We start from the raw sequence: 17,504 nt of genomic DNA on the forward strand, positions 1-17,504 counted from the left end.
CCTCGTCTTCTGCCATCACTAGCGTGCCCTCGTTCTGACCTGAGAGTCAAACAAAAACAGGACACTTAGACCACATCAGGCTTGATACTCTGTAACCAGCTCAGTTCAGACTGCATGTGCTTACCGTCAAACGAGTAGAGCGCTTTGCAGTGTCCGATGACAGGCAGAGGGTCGTCGTCGTCGAACTCATCATCGAACTCGTGTGGGTCGGGGTTGGGATGTCGAGGCTGCGCTGGACCGGGCCGGTGATGAGGCGTTTGATGCTCCTGGCTGGTGTCGTCTGTGTAACTGCCCTCAGGGCTGACAGGAAACAGGCGTGAGCTTAGTGTGCACGGGACTGGTCACACTTATATTTGATTTAGAAGATAAACAAGAACCAGCGTGCATCAAGAGTACAGGCTCATGAAACATTTGTAGTGCTTTGAGGCAACTGTTGTTGTGATTTGGAGCTATATAAAGAAAACTGAATAAAATTGTAGAAAATATGCTGGACAGAAAAATGAAAGGACGTGGGGGCGAGACGAGCTGCTGAATACCAATTTAAGCTGCCGCAATTAAATTCAGCAAAGTGGACAAGCTTGCTGCATCAGTTTTCTTTGATTTGATTTTTGGGCTGTCTCTGAAATCTGCCTTTTTATTTCCATCCAAAGATGTGGCATCTTTTCATCCTTTAAGTCCTAACTCTGGTGCATGATTGAGATCTGATGTGTTTTCAATCTGTTTCTTTAACTTTTCTGAACAGTGAAAAACAAAGGTCCATTTTCAGTGAGGAACATAAGTCCTCCAAAGAAAAGACGGGAGATTTGATACCTCTCTCTGCCTTGAGGACCATGGTGATGGTTATCAGCGCTGTGCCTTCTGTCTCCTCTGGAGCTTTGCTTTCCCTCCACCTCAGACAACCACGTCTGTCAGTGACACGGTTCATTAGTATACATTTCAACAGGTGGCCAGAAGCTGCATGTAGATAATGACTGAGACCTTCTTGTCCTGTCTTTACCTCATTTTTGTGGATTTCAGAGCGCAGTTTCTCCATGTTACAAATGGTCTCTGATATTTTGGGCTGCAGGCTGTTGGGGTCTCCCATCTGAGGATTCTTCTCATACACGTCCTTCATCTTGTTCAGAGCATCTCTGACAGAAACACACAAGAAAGCAAGCGAAGCTTATAGAGCAGACTGATGGCGATAAACAGTTCGAGGGCCATAAAAGTGAACCTGGATCCTGGATGGAAATATCTGACAGTGACATCATTTAACAGTTGCAAGATCCAGAGCAGGTTTTCTACAATCTTGCTGGTTTGGATGGCTTGGCCAGTGTCTTACCTCTGATCCATCTCTTTCTGGAGCTCTCTGTTGAGTTCATCAATCCTCTGCTGCAGTCGCTTCCTCCTCTGCTCAGGAGGTAAGTGGCTGAAATCCTCCAGGGACGGTGCCTGGGGCAGGAAAAAACAAAACAAAAACAGGATTAGACTCTGTCGCGGAATTGATTAAGTTTAGATGAGTGACGTCAGAGAATGATCCCCAGAAAGCACAACAAAAGCAACAAAGCTTATTGCATTTGCTTCTTTGTTAAGATGCAATTACACCAGCGACTTATTTCCATCAGGAGCCCAGATGCTGCAGCGTGAGCTGGTTTGTTGTGGAAATAAGCGGGTCAAATGTTAGAGGTGAAAGAAACAGCAGCTTTTCTAGAGCCTCTGATCCAGAAACTGTCAAAAGAGCTTCATCGGCAATTCATTTGTTCAGTTGTCATGGAAACGTTCACATTGCTGTTTTCCCTTTCTCTGAATTTTAAAGAAGACCACCAAATCAAACCTTTGATCTTCAGTAGTATTTATCCATCTAGAGTGCTTTGATGCGAGTCGCCTCATTCTTGAGACATCAGCTGGAGAGATGTGTGCCTTAATTTGAAAAAAGGGGAACTAATCAATGTGACTTTTCCTCAACACTCAAAAAAATATACATTAAAGGAAAAAAAACCAAACATTTTCTTCTACAAAGCATGACCTAGCTAGTGAAAATAACAACACAAACAAACTTTCCTATCCATGCACCACCAGCCTTATCAGTGTGCCTCCGCCTGTGACGCGGGCTCGTGACAGTATGCAAATACTGAACTGTAACGCTAGCTAGCTGCATGCTTCACTTGCGTAGCTGGGCGACTCACACCAAAATAATCTGCAGGGATAAACAGCAGCACAGTGTAGAGGGAAAACATGAAGACTGGATTAATGTGAGCTTAAAGGGACAGCTCACACACTCTGTGCTGGCCTTAAAGTCCACTCATGGTGTGATGAGTCTGCTTTATCAATTCCATAGCAGAAAATATATAAAGCATGATAATAATATTAATAATTTATATATAGCCTAATAAACAGCTCTGAATGCAGCTGACAGGAACAACAGCTGTTCCTCTAAAACTGAGGAAGTCTGTATTCGTGAGGATCCACGTGTACTGTTTGTACTGACAGACAACAGGAAATCTATTCTACCTGGAGAGGAAGTGGCCAGCTAGCACTACTGGGCTGTGCACTGTGTGTTGGACACTATGGGAGTCCTACATGGTGAGGTTAGATGCACGGCATCTACACGGCCGGGTCTTCTCAACAGCACTAGTCTACACACTCACACAGACTCACTTACCATCTTCACTGACCACTGAGCCGTCACACATTAACAAAAAAGAGAGAACAACAGTGGATGCTGTTAGTTGTCAGAAGAGTGTTCACACTGGTTACTGGATGTGTTTACTGTGTGCGTTCTCAGTGTGGTACAGCACCTCGTGTTTACTAAACACAGCAGCAGCGTGTGTGTGTGTCCCCGTGAAACTTCCCTCTGATTGTGTTTCACGCTTTCACAGGTACACACCACTCCTGCTTCTTTTTGGTGCAAAGTTACAGCACTTTCCATAACTCAGGAGATTCTCATGGTGGGAAGATTTCTTGCTGATTCATTAAGGGACAAAGGAAAACACAAAACTAACAGAGAGCAACAAACGTACTGGTAAACTAGTTAAAAACATGTTCTTGCATCAAATAACAACATCCCAACTACCCAATGTGTGGGCCTGCAGAGCGTTTGAGTCACAGTTCACATTTAAAGGAAAATCTTGTACAGTACTGCAGCCTGCTGCTGGATTTGTGCTACTCTGCTTTTTGACAGCAGGTGGCAGTGCAACAGTCACTGATGCACAGTTCATTCTCCACATAAAGCCGGGCTCGCTGCTGCCATCTTGCTCTGGGAGGTCTGACTACAGGCTCTGACCCAGTCCTATAAAATGTCATATGCTGTGCTGCTAAATGGCTCATCGGCAGCTTCCTAACCAAGTCAAACTCTCTTCCACGGTGTGTCTTCAGTCTCGTCTCCCATCCCTCACCCCCAATCGGTCGCTGCATATGGCTGCCTCTCCCTGAGCCTGGTTCTGCTGGAGGTTTTCTTCCTGTTAAAAAAACATTTTCCTTCCCACTGTCACCAAGTGGTTGCTCAATAAATAAAAATTAATCGTATTGACTTGATCCTGTCCTGTTTTACATTTCACAGCAGAGCCTCGCAATAAAAGCAGCTGCAGAATAATATGGACCTTGCACGATATTTTCATACTCATACTAGGTCTACAAAAACAAGCATTTTCTAACTGAAATTTTTCATTTTAAAATGTCCTCACATCATCTGTAAAGTAGAATGAACACCGTGCTCCAAATTCAGCAGCATATAAGATTTTTTTTCTTTCTTTTTTGTTTTTAAATCCTCTGTCCTCGTTCATACATGGCCCATGCATGGCTGCACCTGAGCAATAATGCAGGAGCACAGATGCATTTTTTCAAAGATCAGCAGCGAGCAGTGTGTGTTATATTCACAGGCACAGTGCCTGTGAGCGAAGATGGCAGATTCATGCTGGCCGACATGGAGATAAACAAAGTAGGATCCAATAACAGGGCTTCAAATTGCAAGGTATTATCACGTTCCATACTGTTACTTCATCAACTATCCATCTATCCATGAATCTACTGTTAACAGTATACTGCTTTGTTTTTACCCTGTCTAAGAAGAATAAAGCGGCTCAAAGAGATGCACTCAAAATGAATCCATTATCATAAACACTTGCTAACATATGCCGCCTTGCACATTTGTTTAAACTCTCAGATTGTATCAAATTTAGTAGACCAAACAAAAAGCTGCCAATCACAGATGAAGCTGACAGACCTGAAAGGAATAAAAGCCAATCAAAGCTGAGGACTGAAACGGAGTCTGAATGTTATTCACATGTTTGTGTTAAAACTGTGGGAGAGCAAAAAGCTCTATTTGACAGCTGAATAAAGCCATTAGCAGAGCGACACACACACACAAACACACTACAACTACAGCCTCAGACCAACATCTGCACAACACGTCCGATGTTGGCATCTCTGTTTTTATTTTGTATGCCTGCACTGCAACACTGCAGCCACAATGCCAAAAATACCCTCTGAATCCCTCGCACACCGACACACCGTCAATCACCAAGGATCCTCCGTCTTGGGATTAGAGCAAAATTCCATCTTATACATGAAGGTAGCAAAATAATCACACCAAGAGAAAAAAGAAAGAGAGATAAAAAGAAAAGCAGAGGGTGGAGGATATGGGAGGAAGGGAAAACAGGAAACAAAGGAGAAATGAGAAGAAGAAAAAAAATCATATTTTAGGGTGTCTGCAAGTTTCTCAAGTCAAATGACAATGTATGGGCTCAATGTATTCATCAATCAAGGACAAAAGTAGTTAAATGATCCAGGTCAAAACTGAAAGTGTGCTTTTTGTGCTCATTGTGTAAGTCAAGATTGTTATCTCCCACAGAGGGCCTGCAGACAGCCTGTAGAAGAATTGAAAACCAAACAACACATCAACCTGCCTCACTCGAACACACTACAGGCACTACTGTCTGTCTCACCCCTCTCCTCAGGCTCCGCAAATTTCGCGGGATTCTGGGAACTGTAGTCTTTATCTCAGATAGGTAGTGGCTGACGAGGTCAGAACTAAACCGGCGTGCAGGGAATAACTGGGAGGTGGACCAGGGACGAGAGGAGGAAGGTGGTGGAGGAGGAGAACAGGCGGGGGACTGGGTGGGGAGCAGGAAGAGAGGACAGAGCCAGAAGTCAGTCCTTTAGTGGTTCAGCCATCATAATCCATCCACAGTCAAATCCTCTAACTCAGCACATTTTTGTTGTAGAGATCTACCAAAAACCTCCACATGCAACTCATCAAATCTCCTGAAAAATCAATCTCAATCCGCTTCTTCACGTGATCGCTGGAGCCCGGCGTGGACGCTGTTTATTCCAAACTGAGATCAGTTTCAGTTTAACATTTTTCTGTCAACGTGGATCAGGGGAGCTCTCTGTTGAAAAGAAGTGACGTCAAATCTAAGCCACACAGCCTTTAAAAAGAAATGATGACGCTCAGATGAACCAACAGCAGGCAGTTAATGATTGATCAATACGGTCTTTATGGAGACAGGCAAGGTCCAAGGAGTGTGTTGTAGGAAGCATTTGAGGGTGTTGTTATTGGAAAGGTGACAAAAAAAAGCTGCAGCTCAACGTGAGCTGAGAATACAAGCTTGGTCCAGAGGAAGTGATTAAATATGGGGGAATAACATTAATAATATCTGAAAATATGCAAAAAAAAAAAAAAAAGACTCTGTAAGAGAAAAATGTATGATGTAAAGGGCAGTGACGGTTAAAATGAGCTCCTAATAAAGCTGTCTGACTGTTTGTATGAAGTCTGTTAAAGAACACGCTCTAGTGCAATGTAGGTATGTAGGTCACAATGGAGAGCCCTTATAAACGTCCTACTGACTGATAAACATCTAAGGATTATGGGTAAATAACTGCAAATTCACCTGCAAACAGAAATTTTCAGATCTTTTCTGTATGTTTTACATTATGACACTATTATTTTTTCTAGGTCTATATTTGATAGACTAACATGAACAGGTCCACAAGAGTGAATTACTTTGAAGCAACAAGAATTATTCATCACTTCCTGTACCTTTGGTTTCTTCCCAAACAGCCAGAGCTTGTTCTTGGTTCTGCTCATGGGGTGTTTTGGATCAGACCGTGGCCCCGGTGCACCGTCTCGCTCTCGGTTGTCTCCTTTGGGCGTGTTGCTGATGGTACCATCTGAGCCCGTTCTGCTCAAATTCTGACTGAAGTCCTCGAAGGGGAAGTCAGCAGGAGGTTCGAAGCCAGATTTGAATGACTCCACAACTATTGCTGAATCCTGGGAAGTGAGGAGGAAAATAAGTTTTCCTATCTTTATCCAAACACCAACCCCACGTCTAGACTACTACCGGCTTATCGGTTTCACAGATTTCTGAAGATGCTAGCAATAACCGCTCTTTTTCCTTTCTTCCTACACTTACCCTTCGCTCGTCTACAGCCTTGGCAGCTGAAACCATTCCCTCTAGACATTTGGAGATGATGGGAATAACTCTCCGCTCTGCCTCAGCAAAGCTTCGATATGTCTCTCCAAGCTTTACCGTCCGACGTTCATCCATGTTCTGCAGATTCTGTTACACAGAGCACAGGAAATGGAATCAACACTAGGAAGTAGCCAAGTACGACACACACATAGACACAGGTGCAAACCCCTGCAAGCAGATCCTTTTAATGACAAACACTGATACCTGGTTAGAAGATCAGTTAAAGCCATGTGTTAAACATTTAATGGGTCACTAACACAGAGCACTATGCTTTCACTGAAACATGGAAACCTTTATACAAAGTCATTGAAAAACAATGAAAAAGAATCAGTGAGATTGTGTCAGTAAATAACAACGTGGACTTGAAGGTACAATTCCCTTCAAATCGTTTCAGTTTTATTTATATTGAGCCAAATAACAACAACAACCTCCTCATGGTCCTTTATATTTTAAGGTAAAGACCCCTCAAAAAAATCAAATGACCCCCCAACACCCAACCCAACCCACCCCCCTCCTCCATGAGCACGCACTTGGCGACAGTGGGATGGAAAATCTCCCTTTTAACAGGAAGAAACCTCCAGGCTCATGGAGGAGTGACTATGTGTTGTGACAGGTTCTGTGTGAGGGGAGGAAGGTGTGCTGTAGAGAGAGAGCTAGAGCTACAGTTCAACATGTCTGAGTTACCTTAAAGATCTGTGGTATGGCACTGTGGAAATGTTTCCACTGCTCTGCATTGAAGCTCTGGAGCTGAGCGGCGTACTCGTTCTTGCTCTCATCAGCCGCGTGAGTGCGCATGTAGAACTGAGCTTTGGCCTGAACAGATCATACACACCAACACAACATCAACAGTCACTGATGTCCCACCAACCTCCAGTCTGTCCACATTATAAATCACATGCATCACGGTGCTACGACTAATTTGGAAGCCATAACAAATTCAAATACTGTGTTTTCCAATTTTCAAAAGGAGGGAAAAGTCACGTCATTGCATAGATCCCACCGTGCAAACAAGCTGAGGAGACTGCTACCACAGCAAGGCACATAACGGTGTTATTACAGGTGGGGGCTTCCTACCTTCTCCACCTCTGATTTGGTGGCGTTGATGTCATTATCTAGCCGCTCGTAGGTGATCTGGGACTTCTCGGCTTCTTTGCACTCTCTTTCAAATTTCTTTTTACTCTGAAAGGGAGAAAATAAACGCACAATTTTAAGTAAATTGAGTAACTCAAAAGATTATATAACATTTTCGCAACCTCTCCATTTCATGTCTCAATAAAAAAAAATTTAAAAATAAAAAAAATATGTGAATGAGAGGGAGATGAATCAGAGAGGAGGATAGTTTATTTCCTGCCAAGCCATCTGGGTTACATTACCAGTGAAGGAAACGCAGCGAATAGCTGAGACATTACAGTTCAGTCACCAGGTAGTCACCATTAAAGTCACGCAGCCCGCACACTGAAACACTCGAATGGTTGTGCAGCACTGAACTCAACTAATGGGCCTCGGGCCAGGAAATGTGAAAAGATAAGAATTATTTACTTTTTTATTTACATTTATTTTGGAGTTGTTGTGATTACAGAGAGGTCTAGTAATGAGCACTGGTGTAAAATAACTCAGCTCACGCAAGTGAATGAGGTCAGATGTGAACAAATGCAATCTCTCGCTCCTTCTTTCTCTCTCTGGAGCCCGTAAAGAGCCAAAAAGCAGGCCTGTCAGGGGCCAAATGCAGCACATGGGCCTTGCCTTGCTGTGGGAGGGGTTGGTCTGCACTGAGGTCTCTGTGTATGTGTGTTTTTTCAGTGTGTTTCCTGGTCTTGGCCCCTGTCTTCAGTCCCTGCAGACTGGGAAGTTTGCCAGGAAGAAGAAAGGAACCCAGCTGTCTTTTCACCCTCAGAAACATGTCCTTTAATATTACAATATTACATATACATACATATATATGTGTTTATATATATAAATTAGCACAGATAGTGAAATGCTAAAATCAAATGCAAGTACCCTGAAATTGCATATTTCATTCTTGTATAAATAATGTAACGTGTGAAAGTGGGGGATAAAGTGGATCCTATTTGCCCTTCTGTTACCTTTGTTAACATATCTTACATTCCTCATGCAAACAAGTATGAGATGAATAAAGCCGGCTGTCCTGAGCAGATGATATTTACACTAAACAGTACATTTTTCTACTCAAACCTCCTCCTTCTCGCCTCACTTACATTGTCCATCTGTTTCCAGCAGTGATCCAAATGCTGCTGGGCCTTTCTGCCCTCCTGTAGATGCTGCTCATTTATGCACACACACAAACACACACAACGAGACACATTTACACAGAAACAGAAAATACATATAAATATGCACAAATACAAAATTACTGGACTCTGTGTCACAGTCACATATAAAACAACAATTACTTGAAGGAAGAGTTGAGTTCAGTTACTAAAGCAGTAAATGTCCTCAGCTGTATCAGACGCCTTAGTTTGTGCGGTTGTCATGGAAATGAATCTATTGACATGCATATTGAGAACTATGTGATGCACTTAAAAGTTTATAAGACTAATACTGCAGTGGCTGTTCAGCTGGGATTGTTGCCACACTAATATTAGTATATTTGTGATAATATATTATAAACGAAAGAATGGACAGCACTTCTCTGCCAGCATTAGAATCTATGCCAACCTTTCATGCTTTTCAATCCTAAATGTACGGTTACTCTGTTCAAAGATTATATTATAGATGGGAAAAGACTTAAGCTTCTCTACTCTTGCATCTGTTTGATTTCAAACAAAGTGAGATCCTTCGTAGGGTCGTCTCTCTAGCTGCAGCCCCACCCACCTGCTATTAAAACTTCCTGATCCTAAACCTATATGTAGTCTTTAAACATCTAAATACAAACAAAAACCACTATCATGTTGGTGTAATCCTAAGAGTACTACTGTCCATACAAGAATGAGTGTTGGATTGCTATAGAGCACAAAACCAGCAGAGGGCGCTGTTTCCCCCCAAACGCATGGCTTTTAGCCTTTCACTTTTTGCCATCAGCAGATGGTGGAAAAGACAGATGGTTAACATTACATCCAACATATTTATCCTCTTAAGTAAAGCCAAGCAGAACACAAATTCATATGAAGGCGACACAGCGGATGTTAAGGGTAAACAGCAACATCCGTTTTATGACAGGAAGCAACAGTTTCTTTGACAAATGTGATCTAACAGCGAATGAGCTGAAAACAGACAGAAAATAAAACACATGTTTGGCTTTTGTTCAGTGGCACGCAGCGGGAGCAGTGAAGTATGAACATGTTAATGTACTCACATGCTTCCTCTCAGCTTTCAGGTCCTGGCTGTACCTCATCAGCTCGCCATAAACCCTGTGAGCCATCTCCTCCGCCACCACCTCCCTCTGACCGGCATAGTCATTAAGCTCATTGAGTATGGAGTAGAAAGACAGACATGACGTGAACCTGCAGGAGAGCCACATAATTAACGTGATTAAGACATAACATGTCCCGTGTCTTCTAGTGTACTACACGCATATGCACAAAAACATAAACTCTGAGCCAGGGACATCAAACTCATTTTACATCATGGGTGCATCTCCCTTTGATCTTAAGTGGGCCGGATCAGTGAAACTCCCTTTGTTTTTTATAGTGTAAAGAAGTTTATCTACACATTTAGTCCTGAAATATCTTAATATAAGAAAAAGAAGTGAAACTGCAACACATGTCTCGGTTTTGAAAAAAAAAAATATATATATATACGGCAGTAGTAAATGAAAGAAATGGGCCAGCACTGCTCTTTAGGCTTAAATTGTAAGAAATAAATGTGTAAAATTACAGGAAAGGATCTGGTAGCTCAATGGACATATTTAGATAGTGAAATACAGGAACCTTTCAGTCATTCCATTGTTTAATCTATTACTTAATTACATTGGTGTATTATCAATGGCCATGTGGAAGGTCTTTATTGCCTAAATGTATGAAAATGCAGTTACAACTCCAAAAATTTATGCTCTTCTTTACATTTTCCATAGCTGTCCAGTGGGCCGGACTGGAGTCTTTGCTAGGCTGATTCTGATCCCTGGGCCTCAAGTTTGACACCCCTGCTCCAAACAAACTACATCCAAACATTCTGCACTGCTTTATTTAGTTGTTTTTTTTGTGTCATATTCTTTAGTTACATATAAATGACACTCAAACTGGTGTGGAACTCATTTTAACGTATCCCGCTGCAGTTAGAAGCTTACATACATTCATCATGGAGGTGAATGTTTTGTTAATATTAGCCTTTCAATTATTTCTGTGAATTGTTGTTGTTTTGAGGCTGAATGATTACACTGCAAACATCATTTAAATCAAAGCTTTAATTTTTGCAGAAATAAATACAGGGTATACATACTTTACATGCAGCGCACCTGATTTTAAAAAAAAAAGTGACTCTCAGGAAGCTGCACCTTTACCAGGCGCTTCTGGTGTCAACAAGTTTCTGGCACAATTTCTGGTTGCTCTTCTAGGAAGGATTAGTGGAGTTAAATTGAAATGGTTGTTTTCCTGGTAACTGACTTTCAGTTGTTTTATATATTTCAGAGGCAGCCTTAATGTGTGACTGAGTCCAAGCTTCAAATGGCAGTTTGAGGTTATGCTGAGGCAGTCTACCTTCTTCATTATCATGGGTACAGTGCTCTCGGTCCTCACTTTTACGCCTACAAAACAAAGTTGCATCTAAAGGTGTGACTCATCTGACCATTTAATTTCCAGAAGCTCTCAGTACTAGAGAATATGCATCTTTCTTGGACAACAGGCGATGTGAAGCTTCTTGACAGCAGACTGTGACGTTGATGTTTCACTGATGTCTTGGAGGATTTTTTTTTCTTCTGACCATCTGAACCAACTCATCTCAGGGTGACAGCCAGCCTCTCTTTCAGACCTAAGCTAAATGGATATCCTCCCCAACAACTTGTACTTTTTACCTGATGTTCTGCAAACAGCTCTCAGTCACATAGGCCCAGAAACCAGTTGGCAACCCGCTGGTCACGTCATGTCCCAAGGGAAAAATGTGTCGTTTCTGAAGGCTGTAAGCTGGGTGAAATTAGAGAGTCGCAGAGAAGCTGGTTTCTTCTATACAAACTACGGACAGCTGTGGCAATCTGCTCTTGCTAGGAGGTTTTCACTGCAGCACGATATACCTCTAAGACCAATTTCACCAACAACCTTCCACAACCGTTCACCAAACATTCAGGGAATGCACATTGTTCCCCAGTGTCCTGTGGCTACCAGGCAGTCACTGACCAGTCTCTTGGCCTGCATAACTGGAGCTTTAACAAGGGATTTCCCAACGACTGCCAGGAACCATCAACAGCCACTCACAACTGGTCAAATTATACTCATTCTTCCACAGTGCCCAGTGGTTGCCAGGCAGTTGCCAACTGGTCTCTAGGTCTGTGTGACTGGGGCCTTAGAAATGGCTCCAAGAAACATTATAGACGCGTGTGAATCTACAGTTCTCCTGTTCAGATCTGAACTGAGCACCCTGGACTTTTTACTGTTCTTGGTCAGACCGATGAGTGCTGTGAAAAGAAAATCTATATGAAAAGAAGCTGCAGCTGTGATCAGTCAGGATCACTCACAGGAATTGTGAGTGCCTTGTCAACACATTTTGAAACTTTTAGTACCTCTGAAAGACAGTGCAAGTATATTGTTGGCTATGTATATTTAATTTCAACTTAAAACATATTTTAGGAAACCCATAATAAATTCCTGAGTCATTTGCATGTTATGCAATTAGTCCAGCATTAAAAAACAAAAAAAAGCAGTTCGCAGAATTTATTGAAACCCAAGATAGCGAAAATATTTACATCCACGATGAGTGCGTGCCAACTTTCTAAAGAAACTGTGTCTCCAAACCTTCAAACAAAGAAACAAAGAATCCACATTCTCGCAGACTTTTGTTTGTAAGACATCAGCCTTCACAAACTCGCAGCTTAATGGTGTATTATCCTTTTCTACTTAATGAAAATCAAAAATCAGTCATGTGATTCGGCTGTGGCTTTTGCTTACAATTAAAGAACAGAAAAACAAAGACTGAACAGTTTTGACATTTTTTAGTAAATTTTTTTTTCTTTTTTCTTTTTTTAGCACACGTATGCCATGGCATCAAAGCCAGCGTCTGGGTCCTTCCAACGGACAAACAGTATTTATAAAGTGTCCGACAGGCCTTTTCCGCTCTTACCGTCTGCAGACATCCGACAAGTAAACAAAAGCAGAAACACAGACACTTAAGGTTACTCACCTCGGCTCCTCATCTTTGGAGCGCTTTGGACAATATTTCTTCACCAAGTTCCTGACAGACAAAAGACACAGAGAAGCAGACTTGTGTAAGACATTTTAACTCTGGTAGAGAGACACACACATGTATACACACGCACAAACACACATAGAAAATAGGCATCATAGTTTATTATTAGAGATGAATAACACATTTAAACATCAAAGTCTCTGCCTGTCCATTCCCTCAGGCTCTGCTAGCACAAACTACAGTTACAGTGTGATTTAATTATTTAGCTAGAGTGCAGAGGAATATGTGTGTATGTGTGTGTGCGTGCGCGCGCGCGCGCATGCATGCGAGTTGTCTTGCTATCAGTGACAAAATAAGGAGTTTCTGCCTGATTTCCTGGAAACATGTTTCATGCAGACCTTTGATCACTCTTCACAAATCCTCAGCGGTGTGCGTCTTTTTTTCATCTATTCACAAGAGATATCCCCCCTTTGGAATCCCAAATGTGCCGCCAGTGGGACTCTACTGGTTTTTAAATGCGAGTTACTAGGTCCGTGCCCGGTGAGTTTTGAAAAAGGTTGAATCAACAGACACAGTGAATAAACACACGAGGCACTGTTCTAATAAAGGTCTGCACTGCAAAGTGCTGATGCTGTTATAGCTCAGATTTTGAGCATGCTGGAGACAAAGACAGGCTGCTGTTAAATACATACATTTACCCTTCTTTTAGTTTTATATCATTTCATCTCATGACTTCATTCCTATTGTCAGTGCATTGCTTTAGACTGTTTTTTTAAGTGTGCTACATGTAACTATGGCAAAAAAAGAGCAAAAAAAAACAAGCAGCGCTTCATCTCTGACCTTCTTCATCTTCCATACATTACTAGAATAAAACTTTTATACTATTCTAAGCATATTGCATTTTTTGTCTTGAAGAAAGGCTTTTTGCTGTTGGTGTGTTACTGCTCTTAATGAACCGAACAGTGCACACGCAGCTGTATTATACCAAAGGATATAAATATTAATTTGGGATTCAGTCCCAGGAGTGGCAGCATTTACATTAGCCTGATCAAAGGCACAAAAAAAGCTTCAATATAGAATCTTCAGCATCAAAGGATTTCACAGTATGTGTATGAAGGAAAAGACAACACCATCACACTTAATCTGTCTCATAAAGCTGCATTTTATGCTTTTTTTTGTCTTAAAGTATATCAATATAACTTTCTGTATTTGACATTTTGTATACGTGTGTGTGTGTGTGTGTGTGTGTGTGTGTGTACCGTAGCTGCTTGGCATAGTTTTGCTCTATCTCCAGTCTCTCCTTGACAAACTTTGCATAGCGCTCAAGAAAGTCAATCCCCCATTGACTGTGTTTGTCCAGATTCTCGAACTGGTCCTAAAGACAAAAACACAGTAAGACAGAAAAAGACACATTTAATAAGGACTTTCAGGACACGGTGAACAAAGGGTTCAAATTCGAAGATTACTCAGCAGTCCATGTGGAATGACTCTGAACATACAAATGAGATACACATTTCCTTCTGCTGGCTCAGCTCTAAAAAGTATTAGTGAGCTGTGTACATCTCATGCATCCCTGATTTAAACCACCACATGTGGACAAATTACAATAAATCAGCTGAAGACTCGACATCAGAAGCAGCAAAATTAAGATCAGCATGAGGACGGACTAATGATTGATTCGTAGAAATTACATATGACATACTGTTTCAGACTTCAGTATTATTGGTGGTTTGATCAGGAACCCAAAGGCCAGTGAAATCAGTGTCTGTGGCCACAGGCCCACATTTGATCCATTCTCCTTGAAATCCATCCAGCTGAAGGTTTTCGGGTCAACTGTTTACATTTATTGTGAGTGAACAATGCATTTTCATGTCCAGATGAGTTGAATCAGCATTATGCATGCAACAACTGTCAAATATGTCCTGCATCATTCTTTTTCACTGGCTACCAATCATCTGTTCACTGCAGTAGTTGCAGTTATTGTCCTGCTCCTGCAGTCAAAGGTTTCTGACTCTCCAGAGGGGATCAGTTCAGCTTGGAAGAGGAGATGTTAACATCTCCATGCGCTTACACAGACGGAGGATACGCATGCAAAGAATGCAGACAGAAAGCAGCCAGGGCGAACATTTACATCCCAGAAATGCTCTTTATAGTCCATCCCTCTCAAACCGATGGAAGCTTCATTGGGTTTGTGTTCTGGTTGCTTTGCTTGAGGTGTTTTTTGAAAAGGAAACCAAGACTTCACTGTAAACTGGTGGTGCAACAATTTTAAACTTTATAATTTAATATATTAGCTTTTTTTGTTTTGTTTTTTGTTGCATTGTAGATAATTTTTTCTATCCACATACTTCAACAGTGCACTGACTCATGGCGGTAAACGATCAAGCATCCTGCTCCACAATCACCCCCATCAAACACAATCAACCCTGGACCCTGCCCAGGACAAACACTCTTATCTATAGCCCACATTGGTGGTTGCTGGTCACTTAATTGTTTTGCGTAAGGCCACCACAATGGCTGTAGATTTGCTAATGGCTGTAGCAATTCTTCAGCTGGAACCAGCTTGCACTGTTACTGCTTTTATAGTGGATCTTACTCTGCCTTTTTCACTCAAATACTGAACATCCTTGTCACTTCTGTCAACTCAGATGAACACCATGACTTTTTCAAAGTACTGAAAGCTCTCCATTAAGACAAAATCAAACCAAAAAGGTGGAAATATGTCAACTACTGTGGACACTGACATCAAAATACCCATCAAGTGAGCCACATGAGCTACTGCTCAGCGTGCTTTAGGCTGCATGTGGGTGTGTGAGCGTGTGTGTGTCAACATGAAGCTTGAACTGGAGAAAAATAAAGGTCACAGAGGCAAACATGAAACAGCCAACCCTTGCTTGTCCAGTTATTACTTTCTTCAAACACAAAGAGAACAAAAGGAAGCCGAAACAATACTACAATTTACCTTGCTGTGTACATAGAACAGCAGTGTCAGCAGCAACTGATACCCATACTTAAATGCCAAGTATGGTCTTAAAATCATTAGCAATATGTTCAGAAGTTAACTGCCAGAGTTCTCACCCACCCTAAGCGCCGGCAGCACATCACCCCCACCCTTATGCATCTTCACTGGCTCCTGGTTAAGTTCTGTATCTCCTATAAAATCCCCCTCCTCACCTACAGATTCCTACACAGCACCCTAGGACGTCCTCCTTCCCTTCACATCCTCCTGGAATCGGATTTCCACCAACAGGGATCTACTGTTCACCCCACACACCAGCCTGCCATCCTAAATTTGGCAATGCCCCTCTCTGGCAATTTCAAAAAGCAATTATTATAATAATTATTATTATTATAACCTCAGTTCACACGCAGAAACAGCTTCTCTAAATCATATTTCTCTAACCAATGTGGAAAAAACTGCATGTTACTAAAAATGACACAGGCATTTTTCCCTCCTGCTATACTTGAATTCAATGTATCACTCTACTATTCTGCCACGTTTTCCTCCCCACTGTCCACTGAGGTCCATAATAAGTGCTTCACTAAAGCTTGTAACATCGTGTTTCCACTGGGAAGTGTGGAAGAAATTCTGTCTGGTTCAAGACAAAAACTGCAAACAAGAGGGGGGGGGGGGGGGGGGCTGCAGTCCAAAAGCAGCCATCAGTCAAAGAATATGTTCACTAATTACAACCAGTGAGATAAACAAAGCGACCCCAGCATGTTCACACAAGCAGCAGGATGAAACACAGAGTTCCCATTGGTCTCTATGGAGCGTGTTGGCAGTTTTCTCTAAGTGAGAAATAAACTGCAAAAGGGCACATTTTCTTATTCAAGCATAAAGATTTCACCCAAAACCGAGCAGCCAAAGACAAAACAAGAAGCCGAGCAGCAGGGTGAAAAAACAAAAATCAAAGAACGGCAATCTGCATGTTTTGGTGGAGCTTTTGGATCAATATTTTCTGCATCCCGTCTGTCTGGCTGCATCTGGTTAATGCGTACCGGCCCTGTTTCTTGCCAGCCTGTCTGGCTCGTTTTAGCAGCATGTCTGTCTGTGGTTGCGTCAGCCTCTGTGACGGTGCCTATGAATAAGTAATACGAGTATGAGCTCATCCTGTAGTTTGTGGCAAGCTGAGCACAGGCTGCCTCACTGGGGAAATGACAGCATCTTCCCGGTCTTCTCTGGGATGAAAATAACGCTGGCTGAAGAGTTGCAGCCTAAATCTGGGATCTGCAATGTGGCTTGGTCTCAGTAAAGGCACCTGCACCACTCACACTTTCTCTGCAGGGAGTCAAATATCAGTTTTTGGACGTCTAGTATTCCTCATAACTACGGTAAGTACTAAGTAACAAGACCAGCAATAGTTTTTTTAACCTGTGTATCCAGTCCCGTGTTAAGCCAGTCAGCCGTTATCAGAGTTAGACTGCAGTCTAAGAAGAGAAACTCCGGCATCTCCAGCAACCTCTTCCAGCTCGTTCCGGGGAACACCAAGGGTTCCCAAGCCAGCTGAGAGATCTCATTTCTCATTTCCAGAGTTTGTCCCAGGTTCTCTTCCCTCACAGAGGAGACATCCAGGAGGCAACCAGTCTCCAAACAGCTGCAGTCTGACTGCAATCACTCTCAGACAGATTGGTGAAGGTTTGCAAATAACTGCCGTCCAATTTGTAGATGGAGACAGACTGCCTACACAATCAATTAGAGTCAGTCTGCACCAGTGATCATAATTCTGCAGCTGAGGATGTGCAGGTCTGCAGTAGTGGAGACAG

The 17,504-nt window shown here is 42.3% G+C and overlaps 1 protein-coding gene across 4 annotated transcripts in view; it reads right to left on the reverse strand.

The window, feature by feature from the left end:
- fnbp1l (formin binding protein 1-like) overlaps window positions 1–17,504 on the reverse strand; it is a 49,488-nt gene that overhangs the window by 6,089 nt on the left and 25,895 nt on the right. For 2 of the 4 annotated variants that reach the window (XM_085137149.1, XM_085137148.1), the window contains exons 2-15: window positions 14,000–14,115; window positions 12,735–12,785; window positions 9,763–9,910; window positions 8,666–8,728; window positions 7,524–7,628; window positions 7,134–7,262; window positions 6,390–6,536; window positions 6,017–6,247; window positions 2,642–2,656; window positions 1,322–1,431; window positions 998–1,130; window positions 811–905; window positions 125–300; window positions 2–39 (exon numbers count right to left, since the gene is read on the reverse strand). In XM_085137149.1, coding sequence (XP_084993275.1) covers window positions 2–39; window positions 125–300; window positions 811–905; window positions 998–1,130; window positions 1,322–1,431; window positions 2,642–2,656; window positions 6,017–6,247; window positions 6,390–6,536; window positions 7,134–7,262; window positions 7,524–7,628; window positions 8,666–8,728; window positions 9,763–9,910; window positions 12,735–12,785; window positions 14,000–14,115 — 1,557 coding nt within the window. Of the gene's footprint in view, window position 1; window positions 40–124; window positions 301–810; window positions 906–997; window positions 1,131–1,321; window positions 1,432–2,641; window positions 2,657–4,922; window positions 5,091–6,016; window positions 6,248–6,389; window positions 6,537–7,133; window positions 7,263–7,523; window positions 7,629–8,665; window positions 8,729–9,762; window positions 9,911–12,734; window positions 12,786–13,999; window positions 14,116–17,504 lie in introns of all 4 variants that reach the window. The other 2 variants (XM_085137151.1, XM_085137150.1) reach the window with 2 other exon arrangements.

The sequence above is a fragment of the Neolamprologus multifasciatus genome, chromosome 17, assembly GCF_963576455.1.
Source record: "Neolamprologus multifasciatus chromosome 17, fNeoMul1.2, whole genome shotgun sequence".
Taxonomy (NCBI): Eukaryota; Metazoa; Chordata; class Actinopteri; order Cichliformes; family Cichlidae; genus Neolamprologus; species Neolamprologus multifasciatus.